General features: G+C 37.4%; 1 protein-coding gene across 1 annotated transcript; it reads right to left on the reverse strand.

Annotated features, from left to right (window-relative positions):
* Window positions 1-428: 428 nt before the first annotated feature.
* hs3st1l2 (heparan sulfate (glucosamine) 3-O-sulfotransferase 1-like 2) lies at window positions 429-17,430 on the reverse strand. Its single transcript, XM_084415478.1, has 2 exons — window positions 17,074-17,430; window positions 429-1,827 (listed from the first exon to the last, which is right to left on the reverse strand). The coding sequence occupies exon 2, from the start codon at window positions 1,748-1,750 to the stop codon at window positions 839-841; it is 912 nt and encodes a 303-aa protein (XP_084271604.1). The 5' UTR covers window positions 1,751-1,827; window positions 17,074-17,430; the 3' UTR covers window positions 429-838.
* Between the last annotated feature and the right edge of the window lie 226 nt (window positions 17,431-17,656).

Below are 17,656 nucleotides of genomic sequence, written 5' to 3' on the forward strand. Positions count from 1 at the left end.
AGATGTCTTATTGTCAAAAGGCCCCCTGAAATTAAGGTTTAGACATTTTTTAAGAAAACAGAATAAGTTAATACAGACATTTGACAATGTGACAATATGTTGTTGACTGAGGTGTGCAAAATAATGTCAGCGTTTTAGATGAATAGATGTGAGATGTTTTATGTACATGTATTTATTGAAAAGAAAACAGAATTTTGCAGTGCATTAACTTATGACATTATGAAATATCTCAATTTAAAGAACCAATTGTTTTAAAAAATAGACATTTCTATTAAAAAAAAAGTAAATAAAATATTCAAGTACAAATTAGTATATTAAACATGAGAATTAAATGATCAGACTACAATTATACAGATGACAAAGCAGTATTTTCGATAAATGCTTCAAGTACCACTGCAGTAACATTTTATTTTTTTATTTTTCTGAAGTCTTGATGTCTATCCACATTCTATCTTTGTTTATTATTAGAGAAAATCGAGTTTTCAAGTTCAGTCTCATCACTAACTGGGCATTGCCAATGTTTTCAACCTCATTTCCATATCAACAGTCTGTTTGAACTGGGACTTTGGAGTTAAGACTGGTCCGAAGAGTTTTTTAAAGCATATGAAGTCCTGTAGATTCTATTTTCCACAAAAGACAAACTGTAGGTCTATTAGTGTTCAGAACAGTTTTTGGCGCTGGCTTCCATGCTTAGCCCTCTTGCAAACTGGTTACCAAGGCATTTTTAACCATATTTCTTTGACAACATTACAACATTTTCACAAAAGTGGGTTGCCAATAGTATTATGAATGCACTTCTCGGTCTCTGTGAGAGCTGTCAGTCATTTTTTGGCTGTCTTTAGCACCAGTCAAACCTCTGTCCCACCATTTTGAAAAAGATTTGATTGGGTACTCGCAGGTAGCGGCAAAGCTTCTGGAAAGCCTCGTTGCTAAGTGGTGCATGTGGTCTTCCTTTAGATTCATCCAGGCATTTGTCGTGTCCCGCAGACATCATACAGTAAAAGCCCTTAGTGACGTTAAAATAGAAATTGTCCGTCTTTATCCGAGGTGGAAGCTCCAAGAACTTCTCCGCCTTCTGCAGCTCAGGGAACGGATTCTGAATCAGTGCTTCTCCATCCACAATGTGTATCTGCTCCCTGTGAAAAAGCTCCAACCATCTGGCCAGGTGCTGGTAGTAAAAACTCCTCTGAAGGGCCTTGTATTTGGTGTTGATGTGTCCGTCTGATAGTAGCATCTCTTCCAGTGGCTGGTATGGCTTGTTCTGCTGAATTCGGTTGTGGAGAACTTGCGTATAGTCTGACACGAGTCTCTCTGCAGGGTCACGAACGATCAGCAGCAGTTTCACCGCTGGATTCGTGGCCCATATCCTCCTTGGGGCCGGTGGTGCTGTGAAGTAACCAGGGGTCTTTTCCACCGTCAGCTGTCCGGGAAGGGTGATGGGCATCTGGGCACGGTACCAGTCCAGACCCTTACGAAAGTTTTCGTCCAGGTTGAAGTAGTGGATCTCGGTCTTGGCTACTTCCACATCTGGATGGAGGTTGAGCATCTCCAGCAGGGCCCTGGTGCCTCCTTTGCGCACCCCGATGATGATGGCCCCTGGCAGACGTTGCAAAGTCGAGGCATTGGAAGCTCCAGAAGGGGTCGCAGATGTCACTGAGGTCAAAGAGGCTCGGAGTTCATGTAGGCAAACAAGCAGCTGTGCCTGGAGCAACAGCAGTAGAATTAAAGCCAGGAGGAGCGTCCACAGCATGGCGTCGGTCCAGTCAGGTCAAGGGCGGCACACAAACAAACACGCACAGCAGCTGTTGATTTGGGTGAAGTCGATTTCTGAAAACGAACATGCACAGCAATTAATTATCTTTCAGAGAAAATAAGTAGTAAGACACACAGGAAAGTATTAATTATTCATAACAATAAATCCTAGAAGATATCAAGCGATTCATTGTCAGTCAAATTCAAGTTAGGAAGACGACATATGTAAAACATGTTAAAAGACAACAACGGCAGGGCAGGAGTGTACTTCCTCAGTGTGATTTAATTAACAGAATTATTAAAACACAGAGAGAAAAAACGCATTAAACATTCATGAACAATAGCGCCTCAGAAATCTCTCTGGAGAAATTTACTCATGGCATTCCCACTGCAGTCTCACTGCTTTCCTCTAGTGGTCACTATCAGAACAATCCTCAAAAATCTCTCCTGAGTCATTCCAGTTAAGCTAGATGAGGTGCACATTGGAGTTAATAGCCCAGTTCTTTTTGCCCAAGATTTATTTTTTAAGAAATCTGCAGTAAGAATGTAAAAGATAGAAAGGTTAATATCCTTGAGAATGATCCTGATAATCTACTAAGAAATGGTTGAGTTCCAAAGTTTAGAAGTATAAATGCAAAGAGCGCTTCCTCCACTGTTTATGTATTTCACATGTATATGTAGCGCAAATCTCACATCACATATAAGATATAGGCCTGGTTTCACATACAGGGCTTAGATTAAGCCATTAGGCCTTAGTTCAAATAGGACATTTAAGTAGCTTTTATATACATGCCTTAGACAAAAAAAAAAAAAACATTACTGGTTTGCATCTTGAGACAAAACAATAGCACTGACCAAGTTGCTTTCAGTTAAGACAGTGTCATGCATTTTAGTCGGGAACTAGGTTTAAGCCTTGCCTGTGAAACTGAGGGATAATGTTTTCTTCTGACGGAACAAAGCTATGCAGTTGTTTGTCGTATAGCCATGCATTAAAAACTGATGCTATGGTTACATGTTTTTTGTTTGTTTTTGTTTTTTAGTACATTGTCCACTGAAGCAATTTATCATGAAAATTCTTCAAAATGATTAAATATCTCTTAAAATGATCAAAATGTTGAATATCAAAAAGGAATACAGTTCTGTCATAATTGACTCACCCTCATATCTAACCATAATTAAAAAGTGATTATTTTTGGCAGAACGTCCGATCTGCCGATCTGAACGTCCGACCACGGCTGTCAAGAAAGACTTCACTCTTCTTCACACAAAGCTATCACATGGCTTCAAAAGACTCGGAATATAGTGTTCAAATTTTATTGACTATTTTTATGATCCTTTTTTTCTTTTTCTTTTTGGAGTTCGACGTCCCCTGGGGACCATCCACTTTCATTAAATGGACGATTTGAGCTCAGACATTCTGTTAAACTCTTTGTGTTCAGAGGAAGAAAGAAAGTCATGCAGGTTTGGAATGAATGAGAATGAGTAAATAATGACAGGATTTTCTTTTTTGAAAATATGTGAAAATTACTAAACTAAAAGGGTACAATAACAGGCTGATTAGGACATTATTTCTGACCTCTATATACTCCTTTAAAATGACTTGCCTGCCATGTTTAGACACCTCACAGTTGTGATGTTATTGTACCCTGCGGCTGCTGGAGTCACGGGTTATTAATCTGCTTCTCATCTAGTTTTGAGCAGTCAGCCTTTGTAAACGAGCTGTGGTGTTGCTCTGTATGCTGTATAATTACACAGTTGGGAGTAAGTGTTGAGCCCTGTGGTCTTGCCTCTCCTGCTCCAGCATCAGCGTCATCAATGCTGCTAAGCCTCATCAACTCTACCATTACGGGACTGAGTGTCTGTCTAATATCTCCCACTTTATTCCCTCATCTTGCAGCTTTAAGATAATCCTCAGATGTGCTGCTCCTGTTCCTCAGGTTATGTTATATGTTGGTGGTGACAAATGAAGCCAAATAACATAAGAAAATAATACATTTACCAGGAGATTTTCAGTATTGGCTGACGTATCTGTAGTGCTATATTCTGGATTGTGTTGTATGTATTAACAGTAAGCCATGGGCTGTTTGTTTTTCAGAAACTAAGTGGAAAGCTGTGTGTCTGTTTTGAGTGTGTATATTATATGATATTATTGTGTTAAGTGGCTAAGAAAATGTGTTTTTTTTTTAAGAAGTCACTTTACTCACCAAGGCTGCATTCATCTGATAAATATAGTAAAAACAGCAACACTGTACAATAAGGTTCATTAGTTAACATTAGTTAATGTATTAACGAACATGAATTAATAATGATCAGTACATTTGTTACTGTATTAGTTAATCTTTGTTAATGCTAGTTAATAAAAATACAGCTATTTATGTTAGTTCACAGTATATTAACTAATGTTAACAAATACAACCCTTGATTATAATAATGTATTTGTAAATGTTGAAATTAATATTAACTAGCATTAATAAATGCTGTAGAAGTATTGTTTATTCTTAGTTCATGTTAACTAACCTTATTGTAAAGTGTTACCGTAAAAACAGTAATATTGTGAAATATTACTCAAATTTAAAATCATGTTCTCTATTTTAATATATTTTAAAATGTAGGGGTTACATATTACATATAGTTACTATAGTAATTACGTTTAATTGTGCTTAATTACATGGAACTAACCCTAAACCTAATCCTAACCCTATAAGTATAGTTAATTATTATTAAATGTATAATTACACTGTAACACAGACACCTTCAAATTAAAGTGTAACCAAGATTTCTTATTATTATCAAGGTTAAAAACAGTTGTGCTGCTTCTGATGCGAGATACAATTTTTAAAAGAACATTATTTCTTTTGTAACATTATAAATGTATTTACTGTCACTTTTGATCAACTTAATGTTTTATTGCTGAATAAAAGTATTGATTTCTATCAAAAAAATAAAAGTTTATACTTTTTTTAAAAGGATATTTCCATCTAGTCCTAAAATGTAAAAATGTAATGATAGTGTAAATATACATTAAACCAAGTACATTGAGAGAGAAAGTGTTTTACAAATGTTAAAGACGGAACTATGTTGTGAACTGTGAAACTGTCCATTATCTTGTGATTCCTCTGATGTAAATTATTTTTAATTGGCCTGTTTCCACTTTTATTGAATATGTGTTATTGGAGAGAGAGAAAGAATGAATGGATTTAGATGTCACATAGATTGGACTCAAATGTGGTATATGTATTATTTCATGTTCATTTTGATTTTAGACGTGACCAAAGGTGATTTGAAATGATGATGTAAAAGTAATGGGTGAGTTGTTTATTCTGTTTTCACCATTTTACCTATTCAGGTTGATTTGTGGACTGTTTGTGAACATGATATGCTGGCTTTATCAGATTGATACCACAGTGTTTTTTTGCAGGGCATCTACACACTTGAGTTTTTCATGATTGCTGCCTCTCTTGCCCTATAGGAGAAAGCAACCCGATGTTATTCGTACAATCTGACTCGTACAAAAAAGTATGATTTGTTGGTTAAGCTTCACCATGATGGTCCACCCCTAAATTTAACTTAATGTACAAATGAGGTTGTTCAAAGTCATATGAATGTGCAACCAATTCATCAAATCGTAAAAAATATTTGCAAACTGTCATGAGACTGTGTTGGAAAAAACACTCCTGATGGACACCCAAATCGTCTTATAGGGATCTATAGCGTGTCTCTCTCTCTCTCTCTCTGTGTGTGTGTGTGTTTCATCTTTATCAGGGACTCACAGACCTACTGATTGAGTCAGACTTTCAGTTCATTCACTCTCAAGCAAGCAAAGCTAGTCTCTCCCTTCCTCTCTCACAGACAAACTCTGTAGCTGAGAACAAAAAAATGCATCCCTAATATAAACACCCTCCACTGTCACCTCATACTGTGCAATATAATCCTCTTTCCTGAATGCCATTGCACACTAAAAGAAAACCCAGTGATGCGCGCTCACACACACAAACCTCTGTTGATTTTCGTACACATTTTTGCAGTTAGGCTCCTGCAGCTTAGTGCAAACTTAGTCTCTCTTCTGTTTCCAGCGCGCAGTAATCCTGCACACGGCCATATATGCACCCAGCAGACTCGCTCGTGAACACAAGACAACCGCACACACTCACGCATACATATGCATGCACTACAACAGTGTTGGTCTCTCGTAAAAGACAAAAAGAGGACCTGCGGGGAATGGGATCAAAGAACTTTCTGTCATATATTACCATTTTATCTCCGTTTCTGATCTGACTCGAATGTTTAGAGCTCAGTGGCTTCATGCATGACCAATGCACATTAGTCACCTTTCCTTGATGTCTTAGAAATTTTTTTTTTTGTGTGAACAAAACTAAAGCTGTGTTGTTTGCAGAAGTGATCATATCTGCCCTCCAAAGGCTTTATCCACTACTTTGAGAGCTTTGAAGAGTTGAAGCGTGTAGAGGGAAATTAACTTAGACCACCCTTTTTTAACATCATCTTACCTTACTTGTATATCTCTTACAATAATAAAACTGAAAAAGATTAGGTATTATGGATGACATATTGATGCCTGTATATTTTACAACGATTTTACAACTGTGTATCATTTATGTTAATATAGCCTATCTACTTGAATGGCCAAAATCTGCTTTTTACCATAAAATGTACTGCCAACCACCATAATAATACAAGTGGTACAATAGAAGGCCAATAGTCGCATAAATAAAAATTAACAGGGAACACACATGGCACTAAAATAATGCAATACTATTAAGTAAATAAATAACAGGAAATGTAACCCTAATGTACATTACTGATAACACAAATATTGAGATACTAAATTATTTATATAAAATATATTCATATTTGATGTAACGCATGCAGGGACTTATGGGAATGACCTCCCACAGTAAATGATATGGTAATTCATAGGTTTTACTCGTAAAAAAACTCAAATATGACAGGATTTTACAGTAAAATTACATATTATGCAATGTTAAATGTTTAATTGACAGATCTTCACAGCTTTGTGTTTACAGAAGCAGAGCATGTTAGCTTGTGCAAATTTAAAGACTTTTTTTTTAGAAGATGTGAGTGAAACGTGGATGTGGATTGTAAAAAGTGAATAGATTCATCTGTTAAAGGTGATAAGACAGCTGATTTGTCTCACACACATACGTGCAAAAAGATTAATCAGCCCTACTATGGGAAAAAGCCGAATGACTTAAGATTTCGCCTGGATTTCCTCCTCTTCCTCGTAAGTGAATGCAAATAGAGAGAATGAACGAGAGGATTAAACGGCGTCTGAGAGGATCCGATTGTTTCTGTCGTCGGACTGAAAGAAACGAAAAAATGTGCAGAAACTGTCCCTTTGGATGCTTCTGAAAGATCTCATTCAATCTGTCCAATAGACACTGTCCTTCAGCAAATCTGCTTAGTTTTTAGCACACGGACGCCCCACTAAGCCTCAAATTAGTCTCTTCATGAACCTCCCTGCACCCCACCAGCCTCTCACTCTTCCTCACTTCCATCTCTCTCCATCCCTCCCTCTTCTCCCTCGTTCTCGCTCTCATTTGCACTTGAAGATCTGGGTCAATCGAATCACACACTCTACAGCCCCCTCTGGTCTGCATGTTCCTCGCATTGATAATGGGGAGTGTGAGTATAGAGTGTGTGTGTTAGGGGAGAGCGTTGTGGTGTTTGGTTTGAAAATGGGTTGGGTTGGGTTGATTGGGTTGGGGGGGGGGGCTGTCTGGTACCAGCAAAGGGGAGGGGGAAGCATGAGGGGGACTTCACTCTAATTAAAGAGGTTGTTGGCATGGAGAACATGGCAACATTATTGGCATGGAAATGTGTCTGAGTCTGGTCAGGTTTTACAGATCCTCGTGACTAGCAATCTTTTCGTGTGTGATACAGTGTGTTGATGAAAGTTAAGAGAGCAAAAGTTGAAAACAGGATGATGGAGAAGTTTGGTTTAGTCATCCATAGTCATGTTTGGCTTTGCTTTTGTCAAGAAATCATAGATTGTGTGCTCTTCTATTATTCTCATAAAGCCCTGAGAATTCTTTAGCTCGGGTTCTAGTTTCTAATGTGTTTCAGAAGGTTTTCGTTGAATTAGAACAGTATTTTCTGAGGTTAACACTTTGAAAAGAAATCAAATTGCACAAGGTCGTACCACGTAGTGGATTGTTATTACCACTAGAACTTATCTTAAGTAGCAACTTTCAACTTGTTGGTAACTTGAATTCAAAAAGCACACTCTACAAAACTATTCTAAAAACCCATTAGAAATTCTAGTGGAAAATTAGCTTTTGGGTTAGCAATACTATCCCCTTATGAGAATTTATGTAGCCAGTAAATATTTCTCTCTGCCCTATCGTTTTGATAGCTCAAAGACTGTTGACTGAATTATATATTATCATTATGTATTTAAAATACATTAACTAAAATTATTGTTTGCTTTCAGCTATCAAATCGGTATGACAAGCAAATAATTCAATGATAAGCAATCTGGACTGAGCCACAGGGGGGCAGAGATCGGGTTAGTAGTGCATGTCAAGTGATTTGTGTTTGCCTTTCACAACAGGGGAAATAATCTATCTATTTCCTGTGTGTGCATGTGTGTGTGGCAATATCAATATTGTAGATTTGGAAGGAAGGGGTAAATATTGAGAGTCAGTGGTCACGTCAGGGGTAATCTGTCTCTCTGTAGGGGTGGGTGGACAGATGGAGGATGGACTGTTCTGCTCAATACAACTAACCACCACAACTGAACTGAGCATGTGGACCTGACAGCTACTGCAGGGTCACGCCAGGCATGGGGGCTGAAATGACACATTTAATGATTTCATGTTGTAGAGTGAAAGAAATCTAATGAAAAGGGACAGATGAAATCAACAACACAACATGTTCTGTGTTGTAGGGCAAGTGCTAAAGCTGTTCAAAATTTTGGAGTAGGTACGATTTTTTTAAAATGTTTTTGAGTCTCTTATGCTCAAAGGCTGCTTTTATTTGATCAGAAATACAGTAAAAACTGTCGTATTGTGTGACATCGAAACACAACTTCGATGACACTCAAATATATATTTCATCACGGCCAGATGAAAACGCTAAATTATCCAAATTGACAGAGTGTGTTAAAGATATAAAAGATTGGATGACGCGTAATTTTCTTTTATTAAACCCAGACAAAACAGAGGTACTACTTATCGGTTCAAAAAACCGCCCACAAAACCTTTCGCAATACAACTTTAATATAGTAGGATGTCCTGTTACTTTATCCTCTACGGTAAAAGACCTGGGTGTTATACTCGATTGCAACCTGTCTTTCAAAAATCATATTTCATATGTTACAAAAACCGCCTTTTTCCACCTTAGAAACATTGCTAAGCTACGTAATATGCTATCAGTTTCTGATGCAGAAAAGTTAGTTCATGCATTCATGACCTCGAGACTAGATTACTGTAATGCTTTATTAGCCGGTTGTCCTGCATCCTCAATAAACAAGCTACAGTTAGTCCAAAATGCCGCCGCTAGAGTTCTTACTAGATCAAGAAAATATGATCATATAACACCGATTTTATCATCACTGCATTGGTTACCTATAAAGTTCCGTATTAATTACAAGGTATTGCTACTTACTTATAAAGCCCTAAACGGCTTAGCTCCAGTCTATTTAACGGATCTTCTATCGCCCTATAATCCATCGCGCTCTTTAAGATCACTTAATTTAAGGCTTTTGGTCATACCTAGGATATCCAGATCCACCAAAGGAGGGAGAGCATTTTCACATTTAGCTCCAAAACTCTGGAATAGTCTTCCTGATACTGTTCGTTGCTCAGACTCGCTCTCCCAGTTTAAAACTAGATTAAAGTCGCATCTCTTCAGCCAGGCATTCATATAATATTTTTAATCTTACAGTTCAAATTACAATCCGGCCTCTAGTTAATAAACGCCAGAGGAGAACTGGCCCCCGACTGAGCCTGGGTTCTCCCAAGGTTTTTTTTTTCTCCATTGGGTCACCTGATGGAGTTTTAGGACACCAGTAGGTCACTTGATGGAGTTTTTCGGTTCCTTGCCACTGTTGCCTTTGGCTTGCTCAGTTGGGGATATTCTGGGGATATCTAATTTGATTTTATCAATAAATTCCACTAGAAACAAACCTTGTTGTATTATTTTAATTTAATACTGTGAAGCTGCTTTGATACAATCTGTATTGTGAAAAGCGCTATACAAATATACTTGACTTGACTTGACTTGACAACTTTGTGATTGTGACACAGCTGAAAATAATGTTGTATTTTGTTATTGTATTTTAAAATGTCATTTCCGGTGATGGCAAAGCTGAATTTCATCATAATTACTGCAGTCTTTAGTGTCACATGATCCTTCAGAAATCATTCTAATATGCTGATTTGGTGCTCAAGAAACACATTATTTTCAAAGTTAAGTAGAATAGTTGTGTTTTTTTGGAAACCATGATGCATTTTCCATGATTTTGTTTCAGAAAGTTCTAAAGAACCGCATTTTTAACAATGTAAAAATGTAATGCATCCTTGATTTAATAAAAGTAATCATTTCTTTTTTTTAAATCTTGCTGACCTGACTTCTGAAGGGTAGTGTACAGACTAAAAAATATGCAATAATTCAAAATTGTCTTATCATTTCAAGAGTTTAAATGTGTTTTAAAAATTCCAAACGTGATGACTTGCTTTCCTCTATGAAACACAAAAGAAGTTTAGCAGATCATCCCATGTAATCCACCTGTTCCTTACTTAAAACATGTTGATTGGACTACTTTTATTGTACTATTTTGTGCTTTTTGTTTAGTTTGACAGCACCAATCACCATTTCCTTGTATAGAACAGAGCACCTGGGACATTCTTCTTTTCTGTTCCATGTAAAACGTGAGTAAATGACAATTTCGGGATAAACAACTCATTTCAGAAATTGTGAATTCTTTAAAGTCTGCATGAAAAGGAAGTTGTGATGGTCTTTTCTTCCTTATTGTGACATATTTTCAAGTGAAACAGCTTCCTGAGCAAGAAAACATGTAGGGAAGGACTTGATTTTGTCCATTAGGAATTGATTGGATAATTAAATAGTTGTGTTTCCTACTGCTGTGATGTCATGTGAGTGACAGGTTGTCTCGCCCTCAATGCAGTAAACATGCCATTAGTGAAGACGAGATGTTGTTGCAATAGGGAGGGGAAGATGTTCTGAATAAATATTATGACATGAATCAAAAAAAATAATGATGTGTACGGATAAATAATTTAAAATAAATACTGGAATATTTCATAAAAAAAAGAAGAATTGTCCATTTTGATTTCATGATGATAATTTTATGGGAGTATACCTTTTTACAGAAGGTATAACATGTATTAACCAGCTTTGTCCTTTTGGCTGTGAGGTGTAAAAGTATGCAGTAACTAGGGGTGGTTCTCAGTCTCATTAGTTTTATTCCATTTGTCTAGTGAATCCCAAAATGGGCAGACAGATAGAGAGTGTTTCTACAAAACAAACAGTAAGAGGGTGAGAATGAACTTGTGCCAAAAAAAGTGTTTTTCGAGATTTGTCTTCGCAATTGGCAATTAATCCCTGGAAAGGAAAAAGTTGTTTAGAGGCCAGCTGAATGGAACTGTCAGTCTCGGAGCAGGTGGTTGTGCGTCTGCGTGCGAGCTTGCCGTCTTTCAGCCGCTCTGAAATCTCAGAAGTAACGTCTTTGGTTCTGCTCTTTCTCTTTTCTTGTGCTCGCATTTCCACGCCAGGTTGCTGCTTTTTATTCGTCCTTAAATCCCCTCACATTCAAAGAACAGTGAAAAACATCTTTGTAATTCTTTAACCGCTTGCACGTTGAAAGGGCCTTGAGCGCCGGCTATATCTTTTGCTTGTGGATATGCTTGCAGTGAATGGATGTGTTGTGCAGGGAGATTTCTGCATCACTGGCTGTTGTTTTTCTTCTATATTGTGAGCAGTGGTATGATTTGTGTGTGTGTGTGTGTGTGTATGGACAAGAAGGGGGTCCCGTCGGGCCCTGCTGGCAGTTCTGCACTTTGTGGGACATTTGGGAGTGAAATGTATAAGATGATATTTTTCTTGGTTTGCAGTGTGTTGGTTTTTCATATGTATATAGAGACCTCCACTATGTAAAGATGCAGTCGAATTTGATATGTTTTTTTGGACATGCTTAGCAATGCTTTTGTCCCGTAGGAAGGAATGGAGATATGTTTGATGCCTCAGTTATTGCTTAGACTGTGATGAGAATGGAATGTGAATGAAGACTTCTGCTTAAGTCTGCTGTTTCTCTCATTTTTCTCCTGACAAAAGACTGTAGTATGTCTCCTCTAGAGTTTTAAAAGAGATCTCAACAATGACACACGCACTGCGATTTCAGTAAATGTTTATCATCGTCTGACGATTATCTGAGCAATACCACCATATCATTCCATTTGTGGTGGGACTACACTCTTAAAAAGGTTCTAAAAGAGGGGTTTTGCAGTGATGCCATAGAAGAACCATTGTTTTTTCCCCAAAGAAACTTTGTGTGAACAGTTCTTAAGTTCTTAGCATGAAGAACATTTTGAAAATCCAAAGAACAATTTGTGGAATGGAATGGTTGAATGTTAAAGGTTCTTCACGGAACCATCAATGCAACCCAAAAAATAAAGGCCCTTTATTTTAAAGAGTGAATGTGAATAATTTTGACAGAAACTGGGCAGAGGATTTCTAGTTCCCAGCATGCTTTGCAATGGAACTGGATCAGGAGAGTAAATTAGGGCTGGGAATTTCCACAGACGTCCCGGATCGATGCTTAGGTTAAAGGGGAATTCAATGTAGAATTCAGAAACCCTGGTTATTAGCTGATTCAATGCCCTGACATACTCAGTTATTTTTCATTCTTCGCTTAAAAAGAAGATGGAAATACCATCCCAACCAAACCCGTCCACGCTGCTGAGGGCAATGTTTAGATGAACATGTAAGTATTGCGTGCTTTCCTCTTAATAACAAAAACTGTACACACACCAACATGATAGCGGTTACAAAAAAGCAGTTTAGATATGTTTGTACTAGCTCTGCAATTCACTGGTAATTAAAATTACACTGAAAGTTTGATTATAAAGTATATTTCAGACTATAGATCTCTGGCTATGTGAGACTATAGTGTGAATTAATTCTTAGCATTACAGTAGTCGCATCCTTATGATTTTCCCAGCAAAAACGTCCTGAGTCCTTTACATTAAAATCAGTCCACAGGCTTTCATAGACAACCTAGGACAGAGGTCTTCAATCCTGCTCCTGGAGGGCCACTGTCCTGCAGAGATAAGTTCCAACCTGCTTCAGCACACCTGCCTTTGAATATTCAAGCGATTCTGAAGAGCTTGATGAGCTGATTCAAGTGTTTGATTAGGTTTGGAACTAAACTTTGCAGGAAAGTGGCCCTCCAGGATCAGGATTGAAGACCTCTGACCTATAGGATGTCGGGGAAGGTCTCGTTTTTAAAGTTTCGTTACAAGCTGTTCAGACATTGACAATAAAAAAAGTGATTAATGCATGAAATGTATACATATATCCCCTTTAAGGATGGGTTCACAAAGGCTGTGATGTATGTTATTTTCATGAGCGATTGCTGCAAAAAAAGCCAGTTCTCTGACCAGTGTCTTGTTTCTTTCTCATCTCATACATATGACAAAAAACAGTTAGGTACATTTACAACGCTAACACGTGTTAACTGTTTCTAGCTAGTTAACCTGAGATTTATTTGATTTTTTTTTGACATGTCAGCATTCAGAGGCAAAACATTTCTGAATAATAGCTTTCTAGCAATGCTGTATTTTATAACTGACTGCTCATCTGGGAAACATATCTTTTTCTGCTGTGCGTTATCGTGTCTCTAAGTAAATAGTTGTCTTAAGTTATTTGCATTAGCACAATTCAAAGTATAAGCTGATACTCAAATGAAGCATTACTGAGAACTCATAACTAAATGAAGCATAGCTGTTCGTCTCCTGAGCTATGAAAGAGCAACTTCTAAGCAATAACATTTTCCTCTGGGATGTTCTCGGGCCTGTGGTAATGCGCTGTGTTTTGTGGATCCGTGTTGTTGGGGTTTGCGGTTTCATTTTTCCCTGTTCTCTTTCTTGTGTTGTGGTTCGGGTCCGTGAAACTGCAGGGGAGAGCATTGCGTGAAGGGTGGTCAGAAGAAGAGCAGTGTCCTGTCCTCCTAATGGACTAAAACTGTCAGCACTAATGACCCAAGAAACAAACCAACTAGACAGCACATAAGCACACACACTCACATGCATATAAACATACACACACACACACACACACACACACACACACAAATCCCTGTCTGCTTATCCAAGGATACGCCAGTCTAATATTAAAAGGATCAAACTGGTTTGTTTTCATTGACTTCATGGGGATTTTTTTCCCCGAGAACAGAGCAGTTTTGTCTGGAGTACAGTCTCTCTGACGTACATAATCACCTCTGTGCCACAGCGTAACCTTCACTCTTATCCGTATATGGCCTGAGGTCGCTCACTTTATCACAAGATGAGTTAGGACATTAAATGCATATCACGGGGTCTCAACTACAAAAGTACTTAAAGTCAGATAAAAAATGCTAGGCTGACCTTCAACAGATGACAGAATTGAGACATGTCACTTCCTGTTTGTGTTCCATGCTGATGATTCTAGAGTTTAGTTTATTAAAAACTGTTTATATGAATTTCTACTACAAGTTGACTAATTTAACATGTACACAGTGTCCATCTTTCTGTTTGAATAGGGAACCCCACACCATATTTGACCATCTGTCAATCAATGGGGTTTCCAAGCTGTCCAGTTTGGACTTGGCCCTTTCAGCTGTATATTCCTGTATGAATGTGTTTGTTTTCGTGTAATACATGGTTTCTGTGTAAGATACGATAGCATAAGTGACTCACTGACAGATTAATGACCCACCAATGTCATTTAGTTATCCATAAACTAAGTCAGATGACCACTATGTGTAAGCCAGTTCTGTAGAGTAGAGTATCTCTGAAACTCTAAAAATACAATATATAGGTCACAATATTAGAATAGGTGTTGTTGTATTGTGTGCATCAAATTACAAATTAGACAAATACAGGATGTTAAGACAGTACAAGTTATTTTTTATTCACATCAAATTAAATATGGCATTTGCTAGTAGGCCCATTTAATACTTGATTTCTTTTCTGCTTTATTCTGCTTTTTATTTCTTTTCTGCTTTACTGGCAGATGTTCAGGTTATTTTGTCCTCTATTGCCTGTGTAATATGCACATAGTTTAATAATCTCTATTTGTAATGCATAAATGTTGCTGAATTTGAAATAGTGTAAGCATTTTCACTGACTATCAAACACTATGAACTAAACTACATCTCATTCAGCCATATTTTATATATATTTTTTGTTTTTAACAATGATGTGGATTTGTATTCCATATTCTAGATGTATGTGTTATGATAAAAGCAACCCACACGTCTTTTGTTTGATTTGTTGTGGAGTGAACCTGTTTGATCTTGTTCTGAAAACTTTTATACAGAGATATATAGGCAACTATTTTCCTCTCATCTCTCTCTTTCTTTATGTATGGTTCATTGCACTTAGAGCAGTTCTGCGCTCATAAAATATGATATCTATTATTCACATCTTCCTCTATCACTAATGCTCCAACATTTTATGCCCCCATGAAGTCCTGCTAGCTCAGAGGTGACAGAGATTCGTCTAATCTCAGAGTCAGCGTCAAGAGAATAGCTCACTATATCCAGATCCATCTGTTTTATTCTCATCATTTTGTCAACATCTTGCACTGAACATCTCAATCAAATATGTTTATGTAAAGGAAAGCAGCTTACTGCGATTTCGCCAAGTAGGACATGTTTCTGGATCAACATCCTTGTCGGTCCTAGCGCAACATTATTTTCAACCAATCATATTTTAGGTTTTGGGTTAGACCTAAGGCTTGAACAGCATCCATTTTATCTATCTGGTTTTAGTGGTAGGTTATAGTTAGGGATGGGATGAGTACCCATCAGATTTTCCCTTTTCATTATACATCAGCTCTAAATTCGAGTGTGAAGTCACATGCTGCATTTAGTGTGATAGTGTGATACAGTAATTTTTGTGTCATGTGTGAAGCACACAACATATTAGCCCTGTTAACCTACTCGAGACCCCACAACCTTCTAGAAACCACTGACTCGCATACACATCCACACACAAGAGAATGTAAACCTCTAATCTGAAAATGAACTTTCTCATTAAGCAAAACCTCAAATATAATCCAAGTATGTATTACTTATTTAAACAGTGTGTGTATTGAATGAATATTTTGCCTTTTAAGTGCACAAACAGCTTTTGTATTCATATCTACAGTAGCTATTGTGTATAACATTTGTGATCCTGGATCACAAAACCAGTCACATGTCGCACGGGTATATTTGTGGCAATATCATAACATTGTATGGGTCAAAATTTTTCTTTTACGCCAAAAATCATTAGGATATTGAGTAAAGATCATGTTCCATGAAGATAGTTTGTAAATTTCCTACCGTAAAAATAAATAAAATATTTGTTTTTGTGAGTGAATGCAGCAAAATCGCGAACATAAATGGTCAACTTTAAAGGCGATTTTCTCAATGTTTCGGTTTTTTGCACCCTCAGATTTTCAAATAGTTGTATCTCGGACAAATATTGTCCTATCCTAACAACCCATACATCAATGGAAAGCTTATTTATTCAGCTTTCATGTATGTATAAATGTTTTCACATTTGTTTTCACTTTACCAGGTGATTTGCATTCATAGACATTTGGTAATTTCACAAGCATTTACTTGCTACTTTAATGAAAGACAAAATAAATTTGCTTCAATGAATAAAATTATAACAAATTTGAGAAATGACTATAATTTATGATTTGCAAATATTTATACTGTTGAAAAATCCAAAAGAATAAAAGTGTGTTTTTCAGGAGATTTGAGATCCTATATTGTTCTTAGTTATAAGTACAATAGCAAACATCAGGTCTGTAGGAAGACAGTGTCTACAGTCCTGCTATTGACTAAAGATAAATGCACCTTTTTAAAGCACATTTTAATTCAGACATTCTGTAGGCAACCATACACATGTGATTTCTTTCATTTTATCTTAAGTACAGTTCAAAGTTCTGGTTTAAATTCAGGCATTGCTGAGGAACACAGAAATGTTTCAGTTTACAGAGTTTCTCTGACCCAACACGCCTGCCAACCAGGGGGTAATGAAACAGAAAGAAAACCGGATGAGAGCTTACCTGAACTTTGTCTTCTTCAGTCAGCTTCTCTCTTGAAGTGTGTCGGAGTGCTTCGTCCTGATGTTTTCGGGGACTTTCATTCTTCTCTATTCCATCCTTCTGAGCCCTTCAGTGCATCTCCAGCCTCTTTTTTGTTTTGTTCTGTTCTCCCTGTCTCTTTCCTTCTCTCTGTCTCGTGTTCTCTCTAACGGCAGTTTTGAAGTTGCGGTGGGTGGCGTAGCTTCTTCTCCAGACTAAAGGTGAAATAAAACTCAAGGTTGTAAGAAGAAAATGTGTGTGTGAGTGAGGAATGTGAATGAATTAGAAAGTGTCTACATGCTGCGTGTGTCTGTCAATGTGTGGATGGAGTGTGTGTATGAGTGAATGAACAACAGACAGAGAGAGACAGAGAGAGAGAGAGAGAGAGAGAGAGCACAAACACGTCGCCCCTGAGGGAAATTCCCCCTCCCTCCCTCTCTCTCTCTCTCTCTCTCTCTCTCTCTCTCACTCTCTCTCTCTGTTTCTAGCCCTCTCCTATCATCTATACTATCATTCTGCCTCTTCTCTCTCTCTCTTTCTTTCTTTCTTTCTTTCTTTTCCTCAT

Source organism: Rutilus rutilus, assembly GCF_951802725.1.
Source record: "Rutilus rutilus genome assembly, chromosome: 7".
In the NCBI taxonomy this organism is placed as follows: domain Eukaryota; kingdom Metazoa; phylum Chordata; class Actinopteri; order Cypriniformes; family Leuciscidae; genus Rutilus; species Rutilus rutilus.

Excerpts from the sequence above, each read along its gene's own strand:
- hs3st1l2 (XM_084415478.1), bottom strand. The coding sequence starts at position 1,750 with ATGCTGTGGACGCTCCTCCTGGCTTTAATTCTACTGCTGTTGCTCCAG.